At 46.3% G+C, this 12,863-nt stretch overlaps 1 protein-coding gene across 1 annotated transcript; it reads right to left on the bottom strand.

Annotated features, from left to right (window-relative positions):
* Positions 1-10,663: 10,663 nt before the first annotated feature.
* SOWAHB (sosondowah ankyrin repeat domain family member B) lies at positions 10,664-12,643 on the bottom strand. The gene has a single exon (XM_015816383.2). It carries the CDS (start codon positions 12,641-12,643, stop codon positions 10,664-10,666), a length of 1,980 nt encoding a protein of 659 aa, XP_015671869.2.
* Between the last annotated feature and the right edge of the window lie 220 nt (positions 12,644-12,863).

Below are 12,863 nucleotides of genomic sequence, written 5' to 3'. Positions count from 1 at the left end.
AGAAGAAGAAGAAGAAGAAGAAGAAGAAGAAGAAGAAGAAGAAGAAGAAGAGGAAGAAGAAGAAGAAGAAGACTACTGATACTACAACTGTAGGCCACAGGATCTATCAACCAATTAAATAAAAAAAAATCTTTGAGTATGCCACAAAGAGGAGGGGGTCCACTTATTTTCCAAAGCACCAGAAGGCAAGACAAAAAAACGAGGGATGGAAACTAATCAAGGAGAGAAGCGACCTGGAATTAAGGAGAAACTTCCTAACAGTGAGGACAGTTTTGAAGTTTAGGCACAGTGTATCTGCAGAATCAAGAGTATATTCTGATGAATTGCTCCGGGTAGTTAGTATAAATTGATAACTTCTTGCAGCCAGCAGATGGCGCACTTGGAACAAGCAGATGGAGGTGAGAGGAAAAAAGCGGGAGAAAGCTGAGGAAAAGTCACCAGCATAAAATGTGCACACACAGATAAAGGGGCTAGTTCTCAACTTACGATCACAATTGAGCCTTTCTTTCAAATCCTCCATAACTTTGATCAATTGAGTTCAGCTGGGATTCTTTTCACTTCTTTTTCTCTCGAATAAAAAGTTTGCTAGTTGCAGCCATTTCTCAGATGGAGATCTGACTTTTTCAACCTTTCCCCTCCATTTCTTTGCAAATTACATGCTTATCTCTTGGCCTTTGATACTACACACATATATTTGCAAAATGCTTACAAATACACCAAGCAAGAAAAGGTAGCAGCTTGTATCTTATTCACCTTTACACGATCTATTATTAGATCCTTCCTGGATTAATGTTTCCACACCATTTCTTTACAGTTGCCTGTATCAAAAAAGTCAAAAGGTAATCTACAAATTCAATGCACCATTAAAAATAATTAAGAGGCACTATCCCCAAATATATCAGATTTTAAAAAGCAAGAAATATAGTTTTATGTAGAGTACAAGTTGTAGAAAGATTATTTGTGGCCTTCCTTGCATTCTTATAGCCCTGTGATGCATTCCCCCCCCCCCCCGACAGCCTTGGATATATTTTATAGGAACCAGTCAGTTTTAAATACTGCTGTTTTTAAAATGTTTTTAAGCCCCTTTGGAATTTTTGTATCATAAAGCAGATTGCAAATGCTTACAGAATGTTCTTGAACATGTCTGGGTAAATATTAGCAAATGCCACCTGGCTCAATGGTTAACACAGTGATGGCGAACCTTTTAGAGACCGAGTGCCCAAACTGCAACCCAAAACCCACTTATGCATTGTCGGGTGCCGGGTGGGTGTGGCCCATTGGGTGGGCGTGGCTGCGGTGGTAACGGCAGACTGGGTGGGATTAAAAAGTTCAATCAATCAATTCCAACTTTGCAAGATCTTTTTTTTCCCCACAAGAAGTTGAAATTGACATTGATTGAACTTTTTTTTTTTTTGCACACGGCAGCGGAGGCCTAAAGCGAAAAGGTTTTATAAAACCCAGCTGAAGGCCTAGGACTGGGGCGACGGTGTGCGTGCCCACCGAGAGGGCTCTGAGTGCCGCCTCTGGCACCCGTGCCATAGGTTCGCCACCACTGGGTTAACATCTCAAATGTTGCTTGTAGTGCATTTAATAATAATAATAATAATAATAATAATAATAATAATAATAATAATAAGAAGAAGAAGAAGAAGAAGAAGAAGAAGAAGAAGAAGAAGAAGAAGAAGAAGAAGAAAGAAGAAGAAGAAGAAGAAGAAGAAGAAGAAGAAGAAGAAGAAGAAGAAGAAGAAGAAGAAGAAGAAGAAGTAGTAGTAGTAGTTGGAAGGGACCTTGGAGGTCATCTAGTCTAACCCCCTGCTCAGGCAGGAAACCCTATACCATTTCAGGCAAATGGTTGTCCAATCTCTTCTTAAAACTTCCTGTGTTGGAGCATTCACAACTTCTGGAGGCAAGCTGTTCCACTGATTAATTATTCTAACTCTCAGAAAATTTAGCAAAGCACGTCAAGATTAAACAGTGCAGGGAGTCATCTGTAGATCTTGATGGAGAATTATGTGTCAAAAAATTACTTGTGTCCAGAGTTCTTCCCATTTCAAAGTATCTTCTCAGCACAGGTAGCCCTCAACTTACAACAGTTGGTTTAGCAACCGTTCAAAGTTACAACAGCCCGGAAAAAAAATGACTTATGATCGTTTTTCACACAACCATATAGCAGCATCCCCATGGTCACGTGATCAAAATTCAGATACTTGGCAACTGGTCCCTATTTATGACCGTTGCAGATTCATGTAATCCCCTTGTCATGGTTCCGACAGATGAAACTCTTCAAAGAACTTTGAGGCATTGTTTACATTAAAGAATCTTCTTCTCTCCTTGATTAGTTTCCATCCATTGTTTCTTGTTCTGCCTTCTGGTGCTTTGGAAGAGAAGTTGACCCCCCCTCTTCTTTGTGGCAGCCCCTCAGATATTAGAACACTGCTATCATGTCACCCCTAGTTCTTCTTTTCACTAGACTAGACTTCACTAGATTTCCTGCAACCGTTCTTCATATGTTTTAGCTTCCAACCCTCTAATCATCTTCGTTGCTTTTTTCTGCACTCTTTCCAGAATCTCTACATCGCAGAAAGGCCCAGAAAATTCACTGTGAATATTCCAATATAAAATGCAGTTTTCAGACCATTTGATACCTCAAAAGTTCTTTAACGGTAGATTTCTAAGCTTGACCACCATCAGCCAAACATTTGCCTCTAAAGTTGCTAAGATTGTTGAATGATTGCTGTTTCCAGATTATACCAGTGATTCCCACTAACATCAAGTGCTTGCAATTTCTTTTCCTGTTTCTCATCAATTACATGAAAGGTCATTGGTTCTGGACATAATTTCCAAGGGGAAAGAAATTGTTGACATCCTCTATGGAACTGTAATATTCTGGCAAGGTTTCAATTAGTTCCATCCTAGGGATGTTGTCAAATACCCTGCTATTCATTTTATGATCAGTTTTCCAGTGATTTGCAATCTCTCTGGCTTTCCACACTTCCAGGAAATCCCAAGGAAAGTTTAACAGGGGAAATCACCTCCAGAGAGGCTTTATCAATATAGATAGTCCTCAACTTACAACAGGTCACTTAATGACCGTTCGAAGTTACAACAGCACTGAAAAAAGTGACTTTTTTTTTACACTGATGACCCTTGCAGCATCCCCATGGTCGCGTGATCAAAATTCAGACGCTTGGCAACTGACTGGTATTTATGACAGTTGCCAGGTCCCAGGTTCATGCGATCCCCTTTTGCAATCTTCTGATAAGCCAAGTCAATGGGGAAGCCAGATTCACTTAACAACTGTGTTACTAATTTAACTAATTCACATAACCACTGCGGCAAGAAAGGTTGTAAAATGAACCAAATCTTACTTAATGTCTTGTTTAGCAACAGACACCTTGGGCTCAATTGTGGTGGTAAGTCAAGGATTACCTGTGTTTCCCAGCTCTTTATGTCAGTCCTAAAAGATGCAAAAGTCAATCTGAATTTTTTTTAACATGCAAATTAAGTGTAGGTTTATGCTTTACTCATCTAAGTATGTCAATTGTTTGTTTCCACCCTTCCTCTGCTAAGTTCAGGTTAGCGTATGTTTATCCTCATCCTTTATCCTGTGGGGAGAGAGGAATTAAGTATCACATAGCAAGTTTATTGACTAAAGTGTTGACAAAGTTCAGTGGCAAAGTCATCGCTCCCTTGAGTTTCCAATCCACTTATAAACAACTTTTGAAAGGATGGATAAGTAGGGAGACCAGCTCAGCCGGGCAAAAGGGTGGCCACCATGAGCTTGAGCGTCCATTCCAGCCTTTAAGCTACAGTTATCCTTTGCAAAACTTTATTTATTTATATCCTGCCGTTATTATTTTTTATAAATCAAGGCAACGTACCTAATACTCTTTCCTCCTCCTATTTTCCTCACAACAACCCTGTGAGGTGGGCTGGGATGATAGAGAGCGACTGTCCCCAACTCACCCAATCATCTTCCACGCCTCAGGCGAGACTGGAACTCAGTCTCTTGGTGATTGGCCCGAACTCAGCCACCCAGCTTTCATCCCTAAGGTGGGATCAGAAATCCCCGTCACGTGGTGATTGGCCCAAACTCAGCCAGCCAGCTTTCATGCCTGAGGTGGGAGTAGAACTCACCGTCACGTGGTGATTGGTCCAAACTCAGCCAGCCAGCTTTCATGCCTAAGGTGGGATCAGAAATCCCCGTCTCGTGGTGATTGGTCCAAACTCAGCCACCCAGCTTTCATGCCTAAGGTGGGACCAGAACTCACCGTCTCGTAGTGATTGGTCCAAACTCAGCCAGCTAGCTTTCATTCATGAGGTGTGATTAGAACTTACCGCCTCATGGATAATAATAATAATAATAATAATAATAATAATAATAATAATAATAATAATAATAATAATAATAATAATAATAATAATAATAATAATAATAATAATAATAAAGTTGGAAGGGACCTTGGGGGTCATCTAGTCCAACCCCCTGATCAGGCAGGAAACCCTATACCATTTCAGACAAAAGGCTGTCCAGTCTCTTCTTAAAAACTTCCAGTGTTGGAGCATTCACCGCTTCTGGAGGCAGGTTGTTCCACTGTGCCACGGTGATTGGCCCAAAGTCACCCAAGTCAGCTTTCATGCCAAAAGCAGAACTCGCACTCACAGTCTCTTGGTTTCCAGCCTGGTGCTTTAACCACTAGACTCATTATGGCTCATTATGGCTTCATCCATCCCACTGAACCTTAATTTTGTTCAGTTTCCACTAGATGTGCTGAATGTCGAAGAGCAGGCAGTTTGGAAGTTTGAGAGGAAATCATGGAGATAGCAATAGTATTTAGACCTATGTACCGCTTCATAGTGCTTTACAGCCCTCTCTAAGCGGTTTACAGAATTAGCATATTGCCCCCAACAGTCTGCGTCAGGGGTAGGCAACCTTGGCTCTTTTATGACTCGTGGACTTCAACTCCCAGAATTCCTGAGCCAGCGTGGCTCAGCTTGGAAACTCTCCCTTTCCCCTCAGCATGGCTGGCTCAGGAATTCTGGGAGTTGAAGTCCACGAGTCATAAAAGAGCCAAGGTTGCCTATCCCTCTGGGTCCTCATTTTACTGACTTCGGAACTTCTTCAGTCAAAATGAAAATGTTTGGTTAGGCAGAGAGTCAGAAAATGGTTGGAACGAACTACCTCTTCCAGGGGGTTCTCCCCCAAAATGAAGTGCAATTTGTAAATGTAGACTCAATCATACATGTAAAAATCTAACTCTATGCTTAACCCAAAAATTTCATTTTGACTAAAGAAGTTACTTGGATGAGTAACAAAACATTTCAGTTTAATAAACTTTGGTCCAGATGCCATGATTTAACCTTTTTACATGATTTTGGCCTAGAGCAGGGGTAGGCAACCTTGGTTATTTTATGACTCGTGGACTTCAACTCCCAGAATTCCTGAGCCAGCCATGCTGAGGGGAAAGGGAGAGGTTTCCAAGCTGAGCCATGCTGGCTCAGGAATTCTGGGAGTTGAAGTCCACGAATCATAAAAGAGCCAAGGTTGCCTACCCCTGGCCTAGAGGATTGAGATTAAAAAGAGAGAGAGATTAGCCATATCAATAGCATTTAGCCTTGTATATTGCCCCATACCACTTTACACCACACTCTCTGGGTGGTTTACAATGTAAGCATTATTTCCATATTGCCCCCAGCCATTTGGATCCTCATTTTACCGACCTTGGAAGGATGGAAAGCTGAATGAACCTTGAGCTGGTCAGGATCGAACTGCTGGCAGGTGGCAGAATTAGCCTACGATACTGCATTCTAACCCCTGAGCCACCACGGTTCCCACCAAGGGTGATGGATATACGGTCATAAAATATTTATCAGAAGGCAAACATGAAATTGATTTGGGCTATTTCCAGCCCCACTCTTACTTCTGCATTTTGTTTTTCTTGGCAAGCGACCACATTTCTAAGTCCTGAAGCTCTCATTTATTAAGAGGACCTATGCGTTCGTATGGACTTAGATGGTTCCATAAATTGGGAAGTTTGCTTCGGTCTTCTACTAGAAATAAGGAAGGCAGGAGGTCAGACTTAGATCCCTCTTTATGGCAGTTATAAATCCTGCCAGAACACAGGAATGTAAGGACTCTGGGAAAAGCAAACAAGCTTACTCGGAAGTCAAAGTTCTGTGCAGACAAATCCCAAGATCCAAAAAAAATCAGAGCTAATTATGCTATGCCGAAAGTCAATCAAGGAATTGGAAGCAGCACAGATTCAGAAAGTCAGGTGTGAGATTGGAGTTAGCATTATTAATTTGCCCACAGAAGCTTGATTCCCAAGTCTTATTTAATAGCACTGTTTCAGGATGTCTATTTTCCTGACACATACCTCTTCCTTTTGAAGACATATTGCTGGGGGTAATATGCAAATAATGCTTACACTGTAAACCACCCAGTTAAGTGCTATGAAGTACAATGGGGCCATATACAAGCCTAAATGCTATTGATATTGCTATTTTTTTAATCTCAACCAAAAGCATGTAAAAAGGTAAAAGCATGGCAACTGGACCAAAGTTTATTAAACTGAAGCGTTTTGTTACTCATCCGAGTAACTTCTTTAGTCAAAACGAAAAATTTTGGTTAAGCATAGAGTCAGATTTGTACATGGATGATTGAGTCTACGTTTACAAATTGCATTTCATTTTGGGGAGAAGAATTAGTTCATCCCAACGACTTTCTGACTCTGCCTAACCAAAACATTTCATTTTGACCGAAGAAATTACTTGCGTGAGTAACGAAACATCTCGGTTTAATAAACTTTGGTCCAGTTGCCATGATTTAACCTTGTTTATATACTCTTTTGGGGTGATACTCTCACTGTAGCTGTGTGGGGCGAGCAGATTCTACAGTACCTGAGAACTGTTTTGTAGTCATGTTGTTGTTGGCTACCAGCACCCTGATTTGAACCTAGAAGCCTCCTGGAAGCAGATGTTGTCTACTGGATTGACAAACATCAACCGGCAACCACGATCTGTAACAGAGATCAGCTGCAGTTTCTGAGCCATTTTCAAGGACAGCCCTACACAAACTGAATTGCAGTCGTCTATCTGGACGATAACAAGGGCAGGAGTCAAGGATTTCAGCTCTTCCTGATCTGGCAGACTCATCAAACCTGACCAAAGTTTCAGAAAGCTCACATAATCTCCAGACATATTATTCTTCTCCCATTTGTTCTTGGGCTCAGAAAGGTAATTAATACGTTCATTAAACGGTCTTGAGCTACATACCTGTTTGCCTGTATTGCAGTTAATTACAGGTGCCAGAGATAGTTTATGTTTTAATTCCAGTTTGCCTTCCTGACCTTCTCTTGCTCCTTTCATTAGAACCGCAGCGGCCAAAATAACTAAGCAATAAAACCTGACATCGGAAAATGCTTCTATAGCAAGAAATGTAAACATCAATAAGGGAAAACTAATCAACAGCCGGAGCAAATACATTTAAAGTGCCATGCAGGAGACGGAGTTAGGCTTACCTTTGATTGCACTGGGGGTTGTGTAGCATGACAGTGATTTATGCATTTCCTCTGACCGTGTGGCCATATAAAACGGAAATGTCTCCTTGAGGTCAAGCTTGACTCAGGATGACTTCATGGCCATGCCCTCACATTGGTAACATGAAGGAAGTGGTGGGCAACTGCCTTTTTCCAGATTTTCACCATAAACTCACAGAAATTGCAAGCGTAATTTTTTTTCCTAGTTGCACCAAGAACAGAATCTTTTAAACTCTTGGGCTGAATTATGCTATCTCTGCAGGCAAGTCCCTCCTGAAATTTTAAACATTCCTAAAATTCTTTCCAGTTCTGTCCATCATCCCTGGATGCTTTGAATCCACCAGAGTGAAGAAGGGGGTCCCAAATATGGGGGGCGGGAAAGAGATACAAACAACGCTGCTGATCAGCCTTTGCTTGCAAAGAAATACGTCACTATTAATTTGGGATGTCTTTTACAAGGATAGTGTTGAGCACCTGTCGTTTTATTCCCTTGTTCTCCATTAAGCCAGCATCCACGCTCCCTCCCTTTCAGGTGGTTTTAATGACAAGGTTTTCACATTATCCTCAGGCATTGTTGGTTTATCAAAAAATTATTTTGAACCAATTCCAGTTGGGTTAAGGCATACCACGTGCCAGTTCGTAACCTAGTATTTTTCAAACTAAGGCGGCTGAATTTGGCCGAGCGTGCTACAAAAACCAAAGCAACTCTAACTCAGGGGTCTTCAAACTTGGCCCTTTTATGACTTGTGGACTTCAGCTCCCAGAATTCCTCAGCCAGGCACACAGGATTGAACTACAGGCAGTCCTCAACTTACGACCACAATTAAGCCCAGAATTTATGTTGCTAAGTGAGATGTTTGTTAAGTGAGTTTTCCCCCATGTCACGACTTTCCTTGCCACGTTTGTGAAGTAAATCACTGCAGTTGTTAAATTGCTAACACGGCTGTGTTAAGTGAATCTGGCTTCCCTATTAACTTTGCTTCTCAGAACGCTGCAAAAGGCGATCCCATGGCCCCGGGACTCTGCAACTGTCATAAGTATGAGTCAGTTGCCAAATTTTGAAATTTTGATCAGGTGACCATGGGGATGTTACAATGGTCCTATGAAAAATGGTCTTAAAACACTTTTTTCAGTGCCATTGGTCATTAAACAAACTGTTGTTAAGTCAAGGGTCACCTGTACTACTGTTGCTAGGTCCATCATCTATCAGACCACAAATTGCCTTGACTATGGTTTCTTGAGCGCTGATTAAACCCTAAACCAGGGGTAGGCAACCTCGGCTCTTTTATGACTCATCGACTTCAACTCCCAGAATTCCTGAGTCAGCTAAGCTGTCAGGAATTCTGGGAGTTGAAGTCCATGAGTCATAAAAGAGCCGAGGTTGCCTACCCCTGCCCTAAACCATGACATACAAACTACAATGGCTGAATTCACATATGCTAAGCCAAGATCCTAGCTAGGTTCAAACCAGAACCTTCATCTGCAAATCCTATAATTTGAGTTAAACTCCAGTCTCTTCACTAAATGTTCTCCAGGGAGAGCATCAATCTGTGGAGCAGCTACTCTCCAGCACTCACAAGGTGCCACTGCAAAAAACACACACTTCCACATGTTGATTCTATAAAGCAGGGGTCTTCAGACTTGGCCCTTTTATGACTTGTGGACTTCAACTCCCAGAATTCCTCAGCCAGCGTGTCTGGCTGAGGAATTCTGGGAGTTGAAGTCCACAAGTCATAAAAGGGCCAAGTCTGAAGACCCCTGCTATAGAGGGATGCTTTCAGTGCTGGAAGCCATAGGGACAGCCACTGATCTTCTTTCTAGAGTCTACTCCATCCTTTGAATCCCAAAGATGCTTTTTCACAAGGCAGGCAACTGGACTTTCTTAATTTTCTTTGAAGACATTTCGCTTCTCATCCAAGAAGCTTCTTCAGCTCTGACTGGATGGTGGGGAACGGAAGGATTTTCAGCAGCTCCAAGAAGGCTCCATGCCCATTTGCACCACTCAGGTGACCCTGAGGACACAGATAGACCTCCAAGTGGCCTCAACAACTCTCTAAAAAGAAGGCAAATGACCAGTCATCTGCAAGGAATATAAACCTTTCAATTCCCCACCATCCAGTCAGAGCTGAAGAAGTGAAATGTCTTCAAAGAAAAACAAGAAAGTCCAGTTGCCTTGTCAAAAAGCATCTTTGGGACAACCATGACGTGGATGACTGAGAATCCGCATAGACATTTATCCTTAGAAGCATATGCAAACTCTCGCTAAGTTTAAGTAGCAGCGCCACACAAGAAAGTACCTCTAAGGTAAACATGAAGATGCAAAAATATAAATGTAAGCAGCAATAAGGTTTATTAACAGGCCTTACAAAGTCATAAACTAAAATCAACTTTCTGTTGGTCTCTCTTTTTACCTCCCAAGTGGGTTGAGGTTCATTGTCTCTTTTAACCTCTGGGCATTTTTCTTTGGAGGTTTCAAACTCTTTGCAATGAGGTTAACCCACCTAATTAAGACATTCCAGCCCGCCCGTCTTTTTAACATGTCCCCAAAGGCAAACGGTAAGAATTCATCCCAGCTGGTGAGGGAAGAGTGCAAATGACACCCTTCTCTTTGGGTCCACATATGGCATTTGGCAATACTGACCTTGTAGTTTCACGGACAACCTGCCTCCCCCCCCCCTTCTCCAAACACCCAACTCAAAGATCTTTGCATGAAGACCTTCCCGTACTTCAAAGCCAACATGGATTTAAAATTCGATCCTCATTCCCCCACCCACCCACCCAGTTGCTTTTTGCAAGAAAAAAAAAAAAACCAGCTAAAGTGCAGATTCTCGGCAACAGACCTGAAAGGCGTATTCGAGATTGCCCAGAGAATTCTCCCTGAGCATTTTGCAGGACGGACCCAAGACCCAAGCTTCTGCACGGGGCGTGTAAAGCGACTCTCCCCATCCCAGTTAAAATTGAATGTCCGAACATGTTCAGGAATAAAGTGCCATTTTTTTTTCCCTCCAGTTTCTCCCTAAACATAGCTAAATGAGCTCCAAAATAGCCCGAGCCCTTAACATCTTTGGAGAGCCGGGTCATCCGAATCCCCACTTTGTCTTGGCCCAAGGCCACAACAGCAGTTGTTAATCACTGTATTCCTCCATCTCCTGTAAGGTGGGGCACTTGTGCCCCCCCACTTTCCATTTCATATGTTGAGGTTTCAAGTAGTTTGCCAAGGAGGGCTTTCTGCTCACTTTCCTGGCTAGGGACACTGATGATGAAGAAGGGGCCGTGGATGGTCTGATGATTGGATGAGTCGGGAAGATGGTCCTGCCTCGTGGGCCCCCCAAAAGCTGCCATATTTCTCCAGAAGCGCTGGTGCTCAAATACTGCCAAGGTCTCTTGCCGCTACTGTCCCGGACTTGCGTCCGGCACTGCAGCTTCTGCACCAGGATCTTCATGATCACGGGGTGGTTGTGGATGGCTGCCATATGCAGCGGGGTGTAGCCACAACCGGACCTGACATTGACGTCCAGCACAATCCCTGCCTCCTGGGCACCGGTGACAAAGTCCTGCAGCACCTGGGCATTCCCGTGTTTAGCCAGCCAGTGAAGCACCGTGAAGCCAGAGATGAAGTCCCTGTGGAGCACCAGCTGAGGGTCTTCCTGGAGCAGTGCCCGGACCTGCAGCCAGGACCCCGTGGCTATTTTCACCAGCCAGGTGTGTTCTCGACCGTCCAGGGGTACCAAGGAAGACCTGTGCTCAGCAGGCCCATCTGGGTTAGGGGCCAGCCTCTCCACAAACGGGGCATTCGCCACGGGTCTTTGTCTGGGTGCCAACCAGGGACTTAAGGGGGCATCCAGAGTTGGGGATGCCGGTCTGTCCATCTTCCACGGCTTTGGCTTCAACCGATCCCTGCCTTCTGCTTTGCCCAGACTGGCAGCTCTCCCAACAATCCGGTGCAGCAAAGCGACGTGCGGTGGGGACTTGCCGTTCTTGGAGTCTTGGCTGGCCTGGGCAAGGGGCATCTCCCCCAGGCCATTGCTGTGAGGGGTGCCCCCGGGTCCCTGGCGCCCAGCTGAGTTTCGGACGCACCCGTTGTTGTTCGTCCTGCCCGTTTCCCCTTCCCCTCGGTGGGAGCTGCTCTCCCGGCTGGCGCTGCTGCTGCCCTCTTCGCTGGCCGAGCTCTCCTGCTCCAGATGGTCCTCCAAGTCCTGCAAGGAAAGCCGGCATCGGATGCTGCGGAAGACGGGCACAGGGGGCTCCCGCCAGCCCTCCGAGGACTCAGACCTCGGACTGACATCCAGGGACCCCCACGGGCGGCAGGGGCTCAGCTCTGAGCTTCGGGACCCCGCTCTGACCCCCCAGGCTTCCTCCTCTTGTGCCAGGGGACGGGAAGGCTCAGCGGCAGCCGAATGATGAGTAGCGATCCAATCCCGAATCCTTTGCTGGGCACTGCCGGCATTTGGAAGCGCGCCCATTTCTCCGACGGGTAAACCGAGGCCGTTGGACGGCTGAGCCCTTTCCTGCAGCGGCGGCGGCAGCGGGTCCGGGGCGGCGGGCTCGGCGAGGGGCGGCCGGTGACGCTTCTTCTCTCTTCCCAGGCAGCCCAGGGCGGGGCTGGCGGGCGGCGGAGGCCGCGATCCGGCTCCAGGTGTGCCGGACGGGCACCTGGAAGCCCGGCGGCCCGTCTCGAGTTGGCCATCCGGCCCGGGGATTTCCCAGGGAGAAGCGGCTTCCCGAGACCTCCCCGCGCGCTCCCACCTGGCCTGCTGGAGCGGCGGCGGCGGCGATCGGCCGGGTCGATCCTGCGTTGGAGGCGGCGGCGGCGGCTCAGCGAACGGACCGTCGCGGGGCGTCGGTGGCGGCTCCTCCCCGACCAGGTCCCGGTAGCGCTTCCTGAGCACCACGTAGGTGGCGGCGCCGGGCCCGTCCTGGCTGACGGTGGCCACGGAGTTGACGAAGCCCTTGAAGAGCTGGCGGCGGTGCTGGAGCTGGGCGGGGGGCGCCTGCGGGTCGCGCAAGAAGCCCTTGAAGTGGCCCAGCAAGGCGGCGTTGGCCACCCGCCCCCCGGCCTGGCAGAGGAAGTCCAGCAGCTCGCCTTGGCTCAGCTCCCGCGCCATGGCTCCCCTCCGCCGGCTCGCCTCCTCCTCCGAGCCAGCCCGCCCGCTCCGGGCTCGGCCGCCGGGCACGCGGGCTGGCCGCGCCCGCCCCGTCCCGCAACAGAAACCCCAGCCGCCCAGCCCAGCGCCGGCAGCGCCTTCTGAGCCGACTCCCGCCCGGCGTAGGTTTCACCTGCTCTCCGTGGCTCCGCCCACTTTCCCACCTCGGCGCCCCGCCCCT

This window comes from Protobothrops mucrosquamatus, unplaced genomic scaffold (assembly GCF_001527695.2).
Source record: "Protobothrops mucrosquamatus isolate PMUCROS unplaced genomic scaffold, P.Mucros_1.0 scaffold440, whole genome shotgun sequence".
NCBI lineage: Eukaryota > Metazoa > Chordata > Lepidosauria > Squamata > Viperidae > Protobothrops > Protobothrops mucrosquamatus.
The sequence above is the reverse complement of the archived record's forward strand: the minus strand, read 5'-3'. Positions and strand labels throughout refer to the sequence as shown.

What these genes read in the sequence shown, in the direction of transcription:
- SOWAHB (XM_015816383.2), bottom strand. Translation starts at nt 12,643, where the DNA reads ATGGCGCGGGAGCTGAGCCAAGGCGAGCTGCTGGACTTCCTCTGCCAG.